Raw genomic sequence first — 19,265 nt, forward strand, 5'->3', positions numbered from 1 at the left:
TTTCTTTATTAGCTGGAGTACCTGTAGAATTTCAAATCACGGTCACACCGGATAGCCATAGAGGACAGCAGAAGAGGGAGATAGCTGTGGTTTAATATCACCAAATCACCTCAATCCCGTTAAAAGAACAGACTCTTTTGTGTAAAAACAGGTTTTAAAAAACTTTATTCCAGAGATAACAAAAAAACTTCAGTGGAAAATCACAAAAGGATAACCAAGAGCCTATATAAAACACACGCCCTTGTTTTAGCGAGAGGAACTCGATAAATGGAAACTGCTGATGATTGCATAAAATGGCGATGCTGTCTCACTAAACCTTGTATGTATGAGGAAATTTATGAAGCGTTTCTTGTCCAGAAACAAATGATCATTACAACATGTAATTGTTTCTTACAAAAATAATTTAATATATAGTCTGTCTTTTTTTTTTATATGTAAGCACATTTTTTTCTTCAGTTGTGAATCATGATCTGCTTTGTTTGATTCTACTAAACAAGTTCATAAACTTTCCAAAGTCCATTTTTTTCTCTTCTCCGACTGCTGCTTTGATTAAACTTTCTAAATCCGCGTCTTTGGTTACATCTCCGCTGGCGTTCTTTACGGTTTTTAGCACGTCCCATGCTTTTTCGAATTCCCCCTCTTCATTGTTTCCAGACTTCAGTTTTTCAAATGCCTCAAAAAGTTCGGGCGCACTGTTAAAAAGAAGCGTTAAAATATTTGAAAAAAATAAATATAAAATAATTATCAATACATTTCACGCCAAAATATTGAAGATATTGTTTAAACACCGATCTAGAAATGGATCGCATTTCCTATTTGATGGACAAGAATACAACAATTAATGCACATTATACTGTCTGTGCGATCGTTACCTAGGGCGCAATGACTCGTAAATAGGTCTTACATTTTATAGCTCAGGTGACTGCAATATGGTGGTTTTAGCCTGGTGTCACATTAAACTTTATTGATAGTATGTGACTTTTAATGCGCCTAGAGAGCATATCATTCCACATATAATGTATATACAAGTCAACCCCTCCCTATCATTTAAGGCTTAACTATTTTTCAAGTTTGTTAATCTACCCTTTCACAATAAGCTGTTCTGTTTATCAATATAAATGTTATTGTTGAACGTCGATTACCATCTGTACCAGTTGATATAAACTGAAACTGAGATGAGCTCTGTAAAACACCCCCTCCTTACTCAAATGAAGTTAACTATTTATAAAAAAAGAAAAACATCAAACTTTAAGGTCGTTGCAAGTGACGGCAGTATAATAAAATACAGGAATAAATAGTTTACTCTCTGTTTGACATTTCCCTCTATATTCAGTGGGATGAATGACCTTCATTCGACTTGTTTGACCCTATTTGACATAAGAAACTAAAGGTGACTGGTTTGGTATTTACAAACATTTTTGTCGTGCCTCAGTTTCAGGTATAATGTGGTGGACCGTTGAACTTACAATTCTCCGAGATTTGTGTAGAACTGTTTAAATTCCCACTGACTGAGTTGGCCATTTTTGTCGATATCGTAAATGTCGAACATCAGTTCGGCCTGCTTCTCGCTCAGTTTGAAGTCCGAGGTGAACATTTTAATGGCATCCTCTTTTTTCAGTCTCATGACGAAGTTGTGACAATATTTGTCGAAAATTTTCTGAGCCTCCGGCCTGTGGAATGAAGACGATGTGATTATGGTTTAGAGTGTCTCATTACAATGAAGGCCTGGGATGTTTCTAGAATAAATAATATATACCGAGGCGTAAATGATATACTTAAAACTCCCCCCCCCCCCCCCCCCCCTTTGTTAATGCATCTTGACATTCCATTCTAAATGCTGTGTATCAGTGTGCAAAAATATGGAGAAATTCCGTTGTCCACTTTACATTATGATATTTTGATTTCAAATTAAAGATAAAGTTTTTTTGTCTCAAAATAGAAAGACTTAATGTGCTAGGCATTTATAACGTCTACTGCCTATAAATTTTAAACATGTCCTTATTTAAAAAGAAGAAGACGAAATTATGTTTTAATTCCTCGTGTGTAACTTATGGACCTTAAAAAGAAACGTGTATATAAGCCTCGATTGCGGAAGCCTTGTACATATGTATCTATTCGGAGGAATTAAAAGACTGGTCAGACGTGTTTTATAGACTGTAATTTGAAGAAAAAAAACCTGGATACTTTGATCAGCATACGTATACTTTGATATCGCAGGCCTCGTCCTGGATACCAAGGCCTCTAAATTAACGAAAGTGAAAATAAGGAAAACAACACTTTTCTTTAGTGGGTGTAATTTTTTAAAGTATTTTTTCCCAAAAGTTTACACAGATTTAGGTGCAGGTATTTAAACATAAAGATTTAGTGCACATATTTGTTTTTCAATTTCCTTGTCAAACTATGTTATAAAGTAGTTTACCTGGGTAAAATCAATATGAGCAATATCGTGGCACCTTTATTATTACTTCATTTATCGTGCATGTCATGTAAAATATTTCCACATGAATAAGCTCTTATGGATATTATTCGTCTATTCAATTCTTTTAAACGTGTTTTAAACATATTTTGCAGGGCGTGTTATATTTAAACTAAAATTTCAGGGAGTTTTTGATGTAGTCATGAAAGGCATTATGCTAAATTATATCTCTTGCAACATATACCATTTTTTTTAAACGATGAGTTATCCATATCATCTGAAAATCAATATAAATTTATATAATGAATATATAAAAGCGGAGTAAATTAAACAAATGATATTTTTTTTCGCCTGACAGCCGGTGAATGAAGAATGCAGATGGAATGCTGAATTAAGGACATTGTTTACAAATCTGCGGTGTCTATCTTATCAAAGTTCCGCTTCACCTCTCGCGCCATCGTGACAGCTATAGTACATGTACACGATGTATGTAAACATCGCACAGCATGCATGTATAGATATATGTACATGTACATATAATATTATCTTTCCCAACATTGTATTATTACCCAAATCTTCCCTTCTTAGATATTTATTTATTTGAAAATAGAACCAATGTTCAAAAATATCATTTACCATCATAATGAAACCTTAATTAGGACGAGAAAACAAAACCCTGCTTTAGATACACATTACGTGACGATTAGACTTGGGTCATGTACTGTACATGTTTAAGAAAGATAAATATAGATGTCATTCTAGACTTGATCGGCCTATAGCTGGATGTAATCCTTACATTTAAAGAAACTTCTTTTGATATTTGAACGTATTAGGGATTAAAAATATTCTTTATACCAACATATCCTTTTTTTTTCTCTCAACAGGAAAACTGAAGCCCATTGACTGAATAGAAGTTTTAATATTTGTAGAAGCAAATGTTTACTTACGGAAGTTTTCTGGATGCCATTACTTCTCTGATTCCTTACAAACTGTTTCCCATTTACGTAACAGCCGTATTTTAATCGGTAGCACTTTTACGACAAAATATTTATTTTTGCCCTTAAAGGTAAGCTCGGCCGCATTGCGCATGCGTTTGGGACGGGGATGTTTCATGTTTGTGTGACTGAGTCACTGTGGTGAATGAATTTTTTTTTTTTATCGCTGTTTCGCAGTTCATGGTGACATATTGAAATAAATATGGAAACAACAATAGCTGCTTGCTATTAATTTTGACCACAATGGACGGGGATTTGAAAGTCTGGTATTTGTCGCACAAAAGATGCCGTGTCGCCCACGATATAATCTTTTTCACCCTCAGCAATGTGCGGAGATTTTATCTCGACACTGACCTTAAACAAATTTTAATTGTTTTGAACCTAATTTGAAAATGCAAGTATTTGTACAAAATATTTGCAAAAATGATAAATAATATACAGAGTAATGAATTAAATGTCTGAAATATACATGTAACTGTTTTTTACTCTTTTTTTTTTTATCAATGTTTATTTGTAAATAATATCAAAGCGTGAACAACAGTTTGAACTCAATCGACGTGTACACTGGGCTTATTGTTTGGCCAGATCATTTAGAGTACAGAAAGAAATCTACAGTAGTTCTTATTAAAATCATCGATTTTCATAAAAAGGAAATTGTCAATTAAAGTTCATGTTATAAGTTACCTGTCCATCGTAAGTCAAGGCCGTGGTTATTAAGTTTTACATGTTCATTCCAAATCATTGTAAGTAATTAAGTTCCTTGTATCAATTGATTACCAGACTATTGAAGTTCATTTATCCGATACACTTTCATTGTAAATTTAACTGTTTGTCCATTATAGAAACCTGTTCGATGTAAATTTAAGTTCAATATTGCAAAAAAGTTAACTGTATATTGATTCAACGCTATACATGTACTCGCTACCGCTTTGTATCAATATAATGATTATATCAAAATACACCGAAAATTCATACGGCAACAATTAAATCAACGTAATTCGACTTGCATGGTAAAGATATTGTGATTTCGCTTTAAATATTATATATGAAAAGTAAAATTTAAAAATTAAACTACTATCAGCATTTCCTCTGTAAGAGAAAATGGATTGAAATTTACCAAGAGTCGTACTCTTTGTAATCCAGAGGCATATTTTTTATAGTGTTGTACTATTGGTGTTAACGTTAACGGAAAATAATACAAGTGGTAACAAAATGCATCAATTTGTTATTAATTTACGATCCATGCAAACTATTAGTAATACGAGTTATCCTTCTTTACTTAAAAAAAAATCTGTTCACAACATTTTATTTTCATTTTTTTGTCATGGTAAAAAAGTGCAAAAGTTCAACAACACAAAATTGTAGACATATTCCTTAAGGAAATTAATACGATTTATCGTGTACTTAGTTTCAATAAAGATAACATTAAAAAGCAGATTTATACAAAAGTATCAATCAAACAACGAATGATAAAAAGGTTTTTAAAAAGAAACAAAAACAAACAAGAAAAAAAGTCCGCAAATGATCATCATTTCATTAAATTATGTGTAAATGTTTGAAACTCAATTGGTCAAAATCATTTTTATTTTTCAATCACTCCCGAGCACGTGGCACTTGGCGTTCTTTGGGGGCGCTGGGCTGTCGTATACCTTCAGGCGTTTGAATAAACTGACGAATTTTCCAATGTCAATGAACCCCTCCTCATCAGAGGCGGTTTTTAGGAAAAATTCGATTTCGCGCGGATCTAACTTTCGCCCAGTGGCAGTGGTCATGAGTTCGAGTCCCTCTTTAGCTTCTTGTTGATCGAGTTTCCCACTGCGATCTACATCTAGTTCGTGGAATTTGTTTAACATTTCTGCAGCACTGTAAAAGAACAAATATAATACCCGTGAAAATCACCTTAAAATAAGGTACAAGAGATCAATTGGTCATAACTCATTCATTATAATTTCGTAAATTTTACATACGTTTACAAATATAAATGATGCTCTTGTTTACAACAATGACAATGTACATACTAGCCTCTGTGCCGGTGGCGGGTCGATATATTCTATACCTACATGTGTATATTTAGCCTCTATCTCTTCGGGAATAATGACACACACAACCCTCTAGAACCCAATGTTAACATCGCACTTGAAAACTCCCTGATAGCTTTTTGATAATTTTTCTAACAGATTTTTGTAAACTGGTTGAAAAAGGCATTTTTTTCTTTGTAAGATGGAGCAATGAAGTTGATTATTCCAGCTCAAAGAGAGATTATATTGATATGTTTCTTTTTTTATCAAAAACGCGCCCTAGTAATGTTATCAGGGAGTTTGACTGAAATAATTGCAACACACTCACCCCTCTCTGCAAGAAAAGAAGAAAAAACACAACGTATTAGTGAAATTTCTAGATGACAACCAAATGTGAAACAACGTTATTAGAATAAAATGCAAACAACAAAAGGAAACTGTAATACGTTGATTAGTATTAGTCACTCTCAAGAACTATATGTGTGTAACTATAAATATATCTTGGAATCACCACAAACAAACGTCTTTTAAATTTACACAGCAAATCATAATTTCTATTTGTGAATCGCGAGGTATATACACATCAAATTAATTCAATTAACTAGATTTCAAATTTAACACGACGCATTCAGAATTTTATTCGTGCACGTATATATAAAGTATATTTCGGAACCCGATTCAGGTCATGCTATGTTTTCAGGTAGTTAGACATTCTGTGACATACCCATTCCCGACGGTCTCGTAGAACTGCTGGAACTCCCATATACTCATGATCTCGTTCTGGTCTTTATCAAATGTGTCGAACATACACGTCGCCTCGGCATCGTTCAGATTGAACTCGTTTTTCAGGAGGTTGATGGCATCGGGTTTCTTCAAACTTCGCACGTTCTGGTGGGCGTATTTGTCAAAGATGAATTGGACTTCTTTTCTGAAAAAACAAAATTATCTTTATTATAGATAAAGTTGGAGAAGAACTTAATCGTTAGAACACAGGCTGGATTGTTCAGTCTTGATCTATATAACGTTTAAGTTGATGATCGCTATCACAAATTTGTCAGTAATTCAATATTTAATGTGCATACAAAGAGTATACAATCGATCCTTATTCTTTGGGGAACAATATGCATTGGCTAAAATCTCGGAACAGTATTTTTTAAATTAAATTTTATATACATAACGACAGAAACAGTACAGCTAGCTTATCTGGAAAGTAACCCCCATTTCTTTATTGTTGAGGATTAATCATTACAATTTGTGCTCAAGAAACTTTACTTTCGAAAGGAATGTTTTGAAAATAGTGACAGTATAACAAAGAGACTTTCATAGTTATAAGAGATAACATCAAGAAACTTAGATCAATGATGTGATTAATCTAATTATGTCTACACTATCATTTTTAAATTCACGAAGCGTTCATCTGATCGTAAAATTCACCATTATCACATTCCTCCTGTTTATCATGAAAGAACTAACACAGAGTAGTAGCATTCTCGAAGAAATGGAAAATGGCTGTTACTATCATTCTGCCAACCCTTCTTCCTGACAACTAGAATTGATAACAATGTGTTCTCTGACCCCATGCCGCGCCTAAGACGAGACACGTGTTTTTGTTTGGGATGTAGCTACTGATAGTAGCTTCCTCGTATCTGAACACACGCTTGCCAGCAATATGCTCACGTTGGATAAGCATGTTGCTAACACGTGTTGTATTACTGACACATCTAATACATCGAGGAAGAGGAAGTGTATTTATTAAAAAACAGGATTCTTATCCCGTAGTTATAGGATAAACCACGCCCAAATTATGATTACTAAAATTTCTAAAAACCCAAAACAAACAAGATTTGTTGTTTCTTAGATATATGGATACTACTGCTTTAGAATTTAGGTGGACAGAAAAGAGCATGACTTACGGAATCTTTCCTCTTCTCATCATCGCCATGTTTGTTCAGAGTCTGGAATGTTGGCTTTGAGCTGAAACCAATGACGTATAATGAAAAACCCAGACAACTCTTAGAAACCTAGCTCTCGCTGAGATCTTCTTACAGGGATGCGTTTTTAATCTAGTGCTTCAAATACGTGAACTCTTTCAAAGAAAACATGAAATATTCCATGTAAACGCCAGGCGAATGATAGAAATCAATTTATTTTAAGATGTAACTGCTTATGTAATTGAAATATTTATCCGGTAGCTTTAACTTAATTATAAATTAGAGTGAACCAAAATAGGACTTTAATTATGGAAAATATTCTAAATGATTATATGGTCACGTACATGTCTTTATATTTGATTCACTCTTTAACTAGCTTTTAGAGTATCAATGAAAATAATCATTTTCACAATGAACCCCTCTCCTCTTGTTTTGTCGGTTATTTTCAAGGATGTTTATCAAAAAAGTTTTGTATTACTGCGAAAGCTTCATTCCCAAGAATGTATAAAAGTAGAGGATTCTGATAATTTCTTGAGATATCTGTTTTTAGATAAAAAGAAACATGAAAACGACGTACAGAAATTGGGAAAATTCTGATAAAACATTTATGATCCGTATAAAAATCAAATGGTTGCATGATCGCAATTATCAAAATTAACAACACTCACAGCTCGCTATCAAACTCCGAGTTTTCCCTTGTACGACCTAAGTATCCTGTATCAATATCTGGATAATAAATCTTACCTTATTATTATTACACAACTAAGTAGTTTTCTGTCAGGTCGTAGCCTCCCGTCGTGTATTTATACCGATCTCGCCGAGGGTGCAGTACAATTCCGCTACAGATTCTGGAAAGACCGCGTCATCAAGGAGGCTGCGCTGACTTATTCTTTGTTTATTGCGAGAATCTATTTTTAGTAACCGTATGACTCAGGTTTCTAGGTTTGTTCCAGGAATGGCATCGGATGGACACTGACGGATATAGATCAAATCCTGGCAAATATCTTATCGGATACATTGAATTGATAAGACAAAAGTTTTTGAATTTCTCATTGCAGAAATGCTATAATAATCTTAAAAACTGAAATATTAACATGTACCAACAACAAAAAAATTGAGAATGTTTTATTTATAATAATTATCTGATTATTTTCTAAGAAATTAGATATATTCGATATCAATGAAAACGATAAATCGTGTACAAATATCTTGTTAAGAGAGGTGTCAAAAATATCGCTACTTGTACTGTGAATCATGTCTCTAGCCTGTTGTTTCCCTAGATGCAATGATAAGAATATCATCAGAATGAGTAGAAATTATGCGCATGCGCATTAAGATTTTTGCTCTGTGAATATTCTACACTCATTTAAAATATATTCCATAGTAAACGAAAATAGGAGTGGTTATAACTGTTTGTGTAAATGGTAAACAATTACAGGAAAAATGCAACACGTATAACTAAGTTACAGCTCTTGAGTAAACAGGTGAAGCAGTGTACATACTAAGCATCAAACAAAACAATGAGGCGTAAAAAACCCATACCTAATTAAATGAAGTTAAATTTTAATTATAAATAAGGACCGTTCTGAGTGGAAAATTCTTTAATCCATATAGAAATTATAGTTTATGATATTGATAGATTTATATAATTATTTACGATTCATCATGCAGTAGTTTTATTTCTTGTAACAAAGATCCGTTTCCAAAATATGCGGTTCATTTATTTATTCATTCAGCCTCTTAGATTTTAACTTTACATACTCAAATCAATTCGAAAAGTGTGCAAAAAAGTTCAGAGATTAAAGACAAGTGATCGACTGCAGGCTTTTGGAACAGCACTTGGCATCAACGAACTACGATAAAACACAAGTTAATATCAATTCCGATTTATTAGCAGTGTTTCCCTATCAGAGCACTGCTAGGAGTGTTTAGTATATACAAAATAATTCTGCACAAAATATGACCCATCTTATGCTGGAGCTAAAAATAGCCGTACGTCTTGAGGGTGCTACTGCTCGGAGCAGGAGAAACTGAGGTTCGAGGAGCGATTTGTTTTTGGGGGGTGATTTTCTTCTTGGTTTATAGACTAGAGACACAAAGCCTTGATCTTGTTTGGATTAGTTCAGAATGGTGAGTATCTTTGATATCTGTGTTTTTTTTGTTTGGATGGATTTTTGAGATAGTCGTTCATGGTTGATGTTTTTACTTGTGATATTGTCGTGCATTCCTTATTTGCCATTCATGTCCGATCCTTGCAGGCGTCATGTCGAAGATATGTTTTTATTCGGACGTCTGCGATTTAGTAATCGCGATTTTAAGAAGATAAACGCGAACATCCCAATTAAAGTCATTCTGATGACATAGAAAAGTATGACAGAGCAAGAAATATGTAACTTTGTGAAAACCTTTTATTTCGGACGTAAATGGTACTGGAAGTTTACCACGCAAAGAAATTGAAGGATATATTAATTGTTAACAGCACCACGAGCTCAAAATACTTTTTTAAAAAGAAACTTGGCGTTTAGATATCTAGAATATGTTTCTACAGTCGAAAACAACCAACGTTACGCAACAAAGAAAATCTGCTATCAAGGCCATATCTGCTTCTTTGATCTAAAGATGTTTATGTCTCAGTGCGCGAGAATTTCATGTACTTGTATTCTCTCTGATGCAAATGTTAGAAGTTGCATGTGAAATAGAAACTACTTCCAAAAAATTGTTTAAATTTTTGTTTTAATTTCTTCTCCTCTGGCCTTAATTGTTGAATTTACAGACGATGCGTCCATGTTTTGAACCATTCCAACAAAAACAAATAACGTCTTTGAAATGAAACTTTCTCAGCGTTGGATGTTGTTAATTACGTCCAACTCTCGTGGTGGTTCACCGATTTATATGTAATAAACAAAAGGCCAGATGGCCCCACACTAATCGCTAACGATGGATTCCTGATTATGCCAGACTTATTGTAAATCTTAATGGAACCAACTCCCATTTTGATATCAGACGATCTAGAGACATTCCACTTGTACAGTTGGATCGCATCACCCTGCGTGATTTATTAATTACCTGTTATACCAAAGGTTTCACGACCTTTCGCCGCGATGATACCTATAATAACAAGGCGTTCTATACATATAATAAGAACATGTTTTATAAACATCATGTGCTTTACCCTCCACCGCAATGATAACCTTTGTACTATTACTATGGCGAGATGCAGTGAAATTATAAGTACACTCTACAACCCCCCCCCCCCCCACCACCACTTTACCCTCCACCGTAATGATAACCTTTGTACTATTACTATGGCGAGATGCAGTGAAATTATAAGTACACCCTACAACCCCCCCCCCCCCCCAAAGATCTTATACTTCAGCTATCAGCTACCCCTCTTGGGCAATAATGACTGTGATTTATTATAACTACTCAGGATTATTTCGAAAAATGTTTTATTAGATAATGATATACAAATTTATGTTAAATGCAAATTCCCTGGTAACAGGTGTTTCGATTTAATATGTAAGTTTACAAACTAACACAAAAACTGATTTTGCATCTTTAAAACCTAATGCAGATTGAAAGCGATTTATCGGGCTAAAATGATATATTTTTAATCTTAAACGTGAGATAACAGTTTTGGGATTGCGTCAATACAGATTTTCTACGGTAGCTTCAGATTGGTGTTGGCATAGACACAAAGCAGATTTCCTAAATGATAAATACATGTAGAGTTTTAGCTCGTTTCTCGTTTCGCGGGGCATTTTATCTCTGTATACTATCTGTAGACACAGTTGTCGTTCGGGGCACGCCATCTTAATGATGTTTTCTAAATTTAACAAGTTGTGTGCTTTTAAAATACATATAATATACATATTAGTGTAAATTTAGTTGAAAATTCAATCTAACTTTTTTAAATCAACAGGATTTAGAAACATTCAAAAAATAGATTTTTGCATTGTAACAAATGTACATGTACATTAATTATGAATACAGCTTTACAAAAGCTAAAAATCATAAAATATCGCAATACTGTAGATTCCTTATTATACGCGAGCACTTAATTCCGCAATTCAACGCTTTTACATCAAATTGCGAGAATATAAAATCGCAAAGGCCGAATTTTTTGCATAATTCCATACAGTTTACATTTGTCCGAACATTAATAGCGAGATTTTAAAATCTGCGAGATATACTTCTAACGATTTTACGCGGATATTAACTCTTCGCGTTTAATTTGGAATTTATAGTATTGTTTTTTCTCGGAAAAGACAGATATAATATAACATTCTTGTACAAGTCTATAAAAGTATGAGATTGGGGAATCATTGTTTATGATAAATCATTGCTATCATAAAATATCTTAAGTTTATCTATCATATCTATTTTACCAGGTCCGACCTTGGAAATAAACGTTTGAGAAAACAGAGGAAAATATCAAACATGTAACCTCGGATGAACGTTGTTGTCCTCGCCAAAGCGCCGCTATCATCAGCTTCAGCTTCAACCAAGCCGCCAACTAACAAAAACAGCAAAAGAAATCGCAGGTACCACCAGCGGTACTATGAACGGAGAACCAGCACAAGTAGCAACAGCAGCTTCTACAACCAAAATGGAGACAAGAGACGTCCGGTAAAGAAACGATCAAGGCATAGAAAAAATATGGGCACCTGTACCTCAAAGAAGAAACCGAAGGAAAATCCGGAGCAGCTGGAGACGGAAGATGTTTGGAAGAAACGACCGGAAGAACCAGTTTCACCTCCAATAGAAACTGGGTTGTATAACTTCAGGAGAGAGGACCCACTGATAACAGAACTAAAGGCCGTCCTTCCGTGTAGAAATGAAAATGTTAACACTCCGTCCTATGCAAAAGGAATTAAAATGGCGGACGATTCTTCTTCTGGTAGTCATGGATTTGTGACGCCATTATCAACTCCACCAGTCAGAAGGGTCCAACACCCTGTTTTCAAGGTCGCGACTCCACCGCCATCAAGACGAGCTGTAGAACCTGAAACAAACAAGATTTCGAGCCCTGTTCTCCGTCGGGTGAAAAAACAAAGCGAAGTCGTGCCACCTTCACCTCCTCCAAGGTACAAAGAATTGTTTCAGACAGAATCTCAACGATCTGAATCATCAGAAGTGAAACACAACGAGGAAGCACCCGAGTTACCTCCGCGTAGAAATAGACTAGGCAGCAACAAACTTTCGAGTCCTAGTCTTTCGAGAAGATCAGAAAACAAAAAGGAGTACCTCAATACACCATTAACCAAGCCACCCGAGGAGTCAACTCATGCAGTTGAATTTAAGAATAAAGAGACTCAAATTAGATGTGAAAATTGCAACTCTCCAGTTCTATTAAGAAAAGATGATCGTGCCCCAACACCACCCCCTCGAAAAAACCAAGCAAATACCAATAAACCATCTGCTCAGCATGGCTCCCCTTCTGTTCGAAGAGCATACCCAGTGTTCAAAATTGAAACCCCGCCTCCAACAAGACGAAATATTGAAACAAATAAAGAAAATACCGAACTGAAAGATAATGATAAACAGAATAGTTCTGAAAAATCTGATTTGACTAATATATGTCAAAATGAATTCCCCAAACCCCAGAGTAGTCCCCCTAAAGACCCCGATTCGTCAAGGCCAATATACTCAACCATTACCAAGCCGAAAACACCACCCGAGCCTGTCGCAAGACGAAAGCAAAGGGACACAGACGACTCACTCGTGGTACGTGACGATTCCAGATACCTTATAAGAAAGGAGAAAACTTTATCCATGGAGATTGAAGAAGAAAATCTCCGCAATTATTTAAAAGAACATGCTGGAAAATCCTCAGCTACCATGAATGTGTTACCTGGTCCTGTGCTTGTGAAACAACTCATGATGCCTTCTCCTTTCCGAGCAGTTTTAACAGATGTACCTCCACCGAGTCCGAATTCTCTAGAAATTTTAGAGGAAGAGGAAGACGCGGAGAACGGGATGGAGGATGACACACAGGACAGAAAGAGTAAAGAAATGGACGAATTTAACGATAGCGTGTGTCAACGACTATCACAACTGCTGGAAACTAAAGAAATAACTAAAAATAGAAGTGAGGTAGATGACTCCGAAAACGAAAGCATCTCTATCGAAAATATGAATGGATCGCATATTAACATGTCAAACGATAATGAGGGTAGTGGAATAGTTCTTAACGAGGCAGTACCACCACCACCAGAGTATTTTGACGAATTTTCAATAGATCTCATGAAAAGTTCAAATCACGAAATTAATGCAGCTAAAACTGATGAAAATACATTAGCTGAAATAGTCTCAAAGGAAGAAAGCGTCCCGTTGTCCAACACCAATATAATTAGTCCACCCCGCAACAAATTTAACTACAGGGAGTATTGTCAAAATAAGAAGCAGACGAGTAAAGGAATACAAGAGAAAATTAACCTTATTAGTGAATTGAATGCGTCCTCAAATCGGGAGGATCCGGATGGAATATCGGATAAAGTTGTGCTTGAGGAGAGTATTGTACCAATTTCAATTAAACGAAGGAGTTACGAACCGTACTCAGAAGACAAACAGTCGGAACTTTTATGTGATGTAATTCAATCTTACGCAAAATCAGAGGAATCTGATATTGAAAAAATAATGGAGGAACCGGTTGTAAGTAAAGGTGCCGTTCAAATGGAACAAAAGAAGAAGAAATCGTCCTCTTTAGACAGAAAACCATCAAAGCTTGACCAGTCACTGAAAAAGCTTTTCGAAGTTCCCGTCGAAGAGGATACCATTGATAAGCTTCTTCCTTTGGAATCTTTTCTTGATGATGTAATGGACCAACCTTTGCGAACAGAGGGAACACTTCCATACGATCCATTTGATTTGGAAGAAAGGTTAAAGAGCAGACGAGCGTTGGCTGGGCGCCAGTCCGTCACAAGGACGGAGTCCGACATTGACATTTCTGAGCCTGGCGATGATTGGAGGGATGACATGAGTTCAGACAGTAACCAGGCAGACGACGAGGATGAGATTGAAAGCGGAGAAGTCGTCTTTAGTAAGTCGTACCCCGACACACGGAGATACTCGCAGAAACGGCAGGGACGGGGAATTGTGTATGACGCTTCAGTGCAGCAAGGTACATTCCAAGACGACGACGACTTTTCAGACAACGATTATGATGATGTTGAGGATTATGAAGTAGATGAAGAAGTCGATGATTCAGATGAAGAATTATGGATAGATGAAAAAGATCTAGAGAAGCGTGAGGCGGAACCAGTAAGTTTCGGGGCGGATTATTATCCCATGGACCATCCAAGAGATGCTGGGGATGTAGCATATAACAGTGCCAGACGACAGATGCATGAAATTCACTCACATTTATTGAACTTGAGAGATCAGATGGAGTATCTGGCTGACGAGTCAGAAAATTCAAACTTAAAACCAAGTAGATGTAGTGGAGTTTCTTTAGAGAAGAAGTCCTAACACTATCAAAAAAGGATGATATATTAATAGGGTTTTTTTTTATTTTGTGATAACTGCTTATAGCGTGTGAACAGTTTTAAAATCATAGACTTCAGTGCTTATTTACCGTGTGTATTGCATTCGGAATACACAAAAAGCATAGCGTAACATGGTTTGCTAGTATCCGCTTGGGATTGCTCACATGCCCTCGCAAACGAGTGTATCACGTGTTGAATAGAAGATTAACATAAGGATGAGTCATTTCAGACATATTTTGCTATATACTTTAATGGAAGAATTATACAAATAAAAAATGGAAAATAGTTTTATATAACAAACGAATTTTCTATATTGAAATGATTGTAATTAAAAGAAACAAACGAAAGAAAATAAAATGCAGAAGTATATAATTTGGTTGTTTTATTTACATTCCTAGTTCTATATAACATCCTATGTACACAGTAATTGTCGATAACATTAAAAAAAATGAGTTTAATGTATTAGGACTTCTTTGTACGGTCCTCTATGGTAAACAAAATTATTAAGCTATACTAAAAAGCGACAATTCATGCATATGATTAAATTGAGTTTAATTTTCAATGAAATGCATGAATTGTTACGGAAGCAGACGGCATACTCGGTACTGTATACAAAAACTTAACTAAAAAATACTGATAGTACAAAACCAAATTTCTCCTGAAATGCAAAACCTATACCATGTTAGAGGAAATGGGGATAGACCAAAAAATTGCCCTACAGTTTTGTTTGTAAACATCTGGAAAATCTCTACACGTTCCTTTACCAATTTTAAAGGATTAACTTGCTAAACAATTGATAATGGCATGGATATTAAAATTAAGTATGAATAAAACATAATATAGACAACAAAATATTGAATTTCGTAGAGCTAATGAAAGATTATTTATATTCAGTATTTGACGAAGACCAAAAGAGTTATCTTTTATTTTGCATGGAACCAAGTATACTTGAAAGTATAATACTTTATTCTTAGCATTTTAGATAAAGGGTTGAACTCCGTTTTCACTAAAAATATTCTTTGGAAGTAAACAAAGAATATGAAGTCCCATTACAATACTTATTGTATGTAGCTGCATCTTTTCTTCCTTCTCAAATTCCGGGAAAATTCTTTAACAATCAACAGAAGCAATATCTAAATCAGATCTTAGCATTTCAAAGCTAACATAGACACATTTTCATCTGCTAACCATATAAAATAATATTCTTTGTGGGAGGATCTCCTTCGTTCCAACTTGACTTGACATTTTGCGTAAACGTCATTTTCTCACTTAAAAAATTAATTTTTTTTTTATATGAAGATGACTACACGTACGGACGTTTAAAAATTGCGACACAAGAAATGTTAAAAATGGTCATATTTCTTTAAATTGTAGGAATTGTCAATAATTTTACTGCAAATGTATGTAATTACACTAATTAAATTTATTGAAAGTTCATATTCACGAAGTACGAATTCGTTTTCATACTAGGTAGGGGTCATTACATTAAATTGAAGTCTTAATACATAGTCAGCACATGTTTCTCTATTATTGTCTATTTAATGGTAGCTGTATATTTTTATTTTAAGCCTATGTTAAAAGGAGATCAATAGACAGACATGCTATCATGGATACACAGAGATTAAGTTTTTCTTCTTGCGTTCGCATTTTCTGTTGTAAACGGTATACTTTGACCTGTTGAATATTATAATTCATCATGTGATTTCTAGCCCCAGGTAATTTAGTAGATACTAGACTTCCATAAGGTTTCACGCATTCTGCTAGGCGATATTGATTGTTCATACCTATTTCAAATCATTTCCATATCTTTCATAGAAATGTGACCGCGATGATTTTACGGTGCTAGGGTATTTTTCTGGATCTGCATCGGTCGTGTGCAGTACGAACCGGGTGAGGGAATGTTGGCGTAAAGGGTATAAGGTGTAGGCGCGCTGTGGGCCGTAGGGTAATAACGAAGGGTAGGTTTGCCGTATTCCCAAAGGTCCACCAGTATACAGTTCCGGAGAAATAAACCATGTGATGAAGGATTCCGTATTTATTGGCCGAGATTCAACGATGGCAACATTAAAACATTTTAACAGACAGACATTTTACAAACCAGTCGGATATGGCCAGTAGTGGCCTCCGGACTCAAGACTCTGGGTGAGTCGGACGTGGCCGAGGCTGGCCGCCGTATTCCAGACTGCCGATTGACAATTGTACATAATTATTTATAAGAAACTGAACAATGAGTATAAATTGACAGGTGATGACATAAGTAAGCTGAGTGAAAGGTTTGCAGATATAAAATAATTAAATAAACTCAATGAGTCTTTGATGTCCAAGACATGGAAAACTGATAATTGCACAATGTTGTTTTAAGAGATTAGCAGTTCTTGAGACATGGCACTCTGTCTCTTTGAAATCACATATAGAGTCCGAAAAGTGTCAATCACTAAATCAACTTGTAACTTTGTAAGAAATAAATTGTGAGAAAATATTACGAAACAGATGTTGAATTTTAAAAGTAAAGTCCAAAATAAAGTTATAATTAAACAGTGAATTTTACACGGTGATAGAAATATCCTATTCAACTCAAAGTTTATTACCTTTATAGCGGGTATTTTCTGCGGTTGTTTACTTTCGGGGGGTATTTTGCATGAAAAACTAGAAATTAAAATCTAAAACATCCTCAAGCTATACACTAAAAGATTGACCGGTTATGTGGTTAATATGTACCTCAATAGTCTGTAGTCGATAATTACACGTGATTACTTTCACTCATAAAATATATCATTTTAGTTCAATGGCGTTTTGGTGAACAGTTCGTTTAATTCACATTTACAATACCGGTATATGAATCATATTCTAGTATTGTTTTAAATCTCGAAAAAAAAAATACAAATTCAAAAAGTAACAAAATTATCAGAAGTGATTTATTTTTAAGGTTACACGTATCGATCTGCATGTGCAGATGTTTTCTAAGCCCATGAATGAAATTCATTTGCGAATCTTTCAAATCTTAGATGATAAGAGCATAATTAAAAGATTACTTATTGATAAACAATCAATAATGAAAGGATAGGTTAATCTAAATCGTACCAAATGTCTACGCTAGCCAAACATAACGCGTTATTTAAATACGGGTCACAAGTTAAAAAAAGATTTAATTAAATCATCATTTGTATAATATACTTGCACAATTTTGAGTTACAAAACATACATGTAGGACAAATGCGTGCTTCACCGCAATTGACCGGGCGACAATTTCTACAGCTAGAGTCAACAGATGGCTGGTTACATAATGGGAAATTAACACCCTCATAACCCAATGTATTAGAGATAGATATCCGAGCATAAACATTATCATATGAGATATTTATTGAACAAAAATGTTACATCTTAAAAATAAAAAAGTGACCCCTCTCCAAGAAAAGGAAACAAAACCAATATATTTTGATGATATTCAAAATAAAGCTAAACGTCAAAATGTTTTGCAAAAAAGCGAACGATCATGAAAACTACACTATTTACAATTTCATTCGACCTGAATCTAAGAAAAACCTGAAATTGAAACATGATTTTTTTTTCATACTTTAAGTGTACCGCGCCAAGTTTGTAACAGAGGACTGGCTTGTCCCAGGCTTGGTGTTGCAACTCTTTACCAGAGATTTGGCAGCTATAGTCCTAAAGGCACATCCACAATATTCAATAAAGTAGTTCCTATTATTTGTTAATGGTAAAAAAAAGAAGCAATGCTAATCATTCAATAGTAAAGTAGGTTTTGTTTTCGGATAAATGAGGCTGTTTGGAGAAACAAGTTGAAGCGTTACCAACCATAAAGTATGAACCACCGTTGGTTACTTTGTACTGCCTCCCAATATGACCATCTTATAATTAAAGAAAGGTATAGCCTATATGCCGGAGCTTTTCTGAAGGATATACATGGACTTATTATAGAGTGCAGAAACATGTAATATACAGAAATAAAGTTTTCAATGATTTTGATCTTTCACTATTGTTGAAATAGTTCAGCAACAGAAACAATTCATTTTGATCTGTTTTTAAACATGACAAATACAACTTGCGAGGCAAGGCATAATTGTAAAACGTGTATATAAAAATCAGTTAAAAATAGAAGTTGAATCACAGGTACCAAGGGCTGAAAAAAAAATCCAGCTCATGGGCGCCGCCATATTGGCCGCCATTTTGTTCGACAAAGTTAACTTATTCATCAAATGAGTTGGGCATTGCTTTATTTATTGTCTATTAACTTTGTTAAAAACTTTCGAAGTTTTCACTGGAAAGTAATCTAAATGAAATTAAATGACTATGCAAGCCAGATAAGTTTCAACAGCGTTTTAATCGGGAGAAAATACTAGTTTTACGCATGTCATATCAAATTATTCGATGAAAAAATTAACATTTCAAGGAACTTA

The 19,265-nt window shown here is 34.8% G+C and overlaps 3 protein-coding genes across 4 annotated transcripts; 1 reads left to right on the top strand and 2 right to left on the bottom strand.

Moving 5' to 3' along the window:
- Window positions 1-135: 135 nt before the first annotated feature.
- LOC105332769 (uncharacterized) lies at window positions 136-3,524 on the bottom strand. Its single transcript, XM_011435466.4, has 3 exons — window positions 3,364-3,524; window positions 1,467-1,670; window positions 136-692 (listed from the first exon to the last, which is right to left on the bottom strand). Exons 1-3 carry the CDS (start codon window positions 3,381-3,383, stop codon window positions 464-466), a joined length of 453 nt encoding a protein of 150 aa, XP_011433768.2. The 5' UTR covers window positions 3,384-3,524; the 3' UTR covers window positions 136-463.
- Window positions 3,525-4,700: 1,176 nt separating this feature from the next.
- LOC105332768 (uncharacterized) lies at window positions 4,701-8,246 on the bottom strand. Of its 2 annotated transcripts, none has more exons than XM_011435465.4 (4): window positions 8,105-8,246; window positions 7,343-7,403; window positions 6,154-6,357; window positions 4,701-5,274 (listed from the first exon to the last, which is right to left on the bottom strand). In XM_011435465.4, exons 2-4 carry the CDS (start codon window positions 7,369-7,371, stop codon window positions 5,001-5,003), a joined length of 507 nt encoding a protein of 168 aa, XP_011433767.1. In that variant the 5' UTR covers window positions 7,372-7,403; window positions 8,105-8,246; the 3' UTR covers window positions 4,701-5,000. The 2 variants fall into 2 exon arrangements, with proteins under 2 accessions (XP_011433767.1, XP_034309078.1); XM_034453187.2 differs by having other exon boundaries at window positions 8,029-8,155.
- A 1,100-nt stretch (window positions 8,247-9,346) lies between these two features.
- LOC105332767 (hypothetical protein) lies at window positions 9,347-15,219 on the top strand. The gene is made up of 2 exons (XM_011435461.4): window positions 9,347-9,490; window positions 11,752-15,219. The coding sequence occupies exon 2, from the start codon at window positions 11,813-11,815 to the stop codon at window positions 14,828-14,830; it is 3,018 nt and encodes a 1,005-aa protein (XP_011433763.3). The 5' UTR covers window positions 9,347-9,490; window positions 11,752-11,812; the 3' UTR covers window positions 14,831-15,219.
- Window positions 15,220-19,265: the final 4,046 nt, after the last annotated feature.

Source organism: Magallana gigas, chromosome 5 (genome assembly GCF_963853765.1).
Source record: "Magallana gigas chromosome 5, xbMagGiga1.1, whole genome shotgun sequence".
Taxonomy (NCBI): Eukaryota; Metazoa; Mollusca; class Bivalvia; order Ostreida; family Ostreidae; genus Magallana; species Magallana gigas.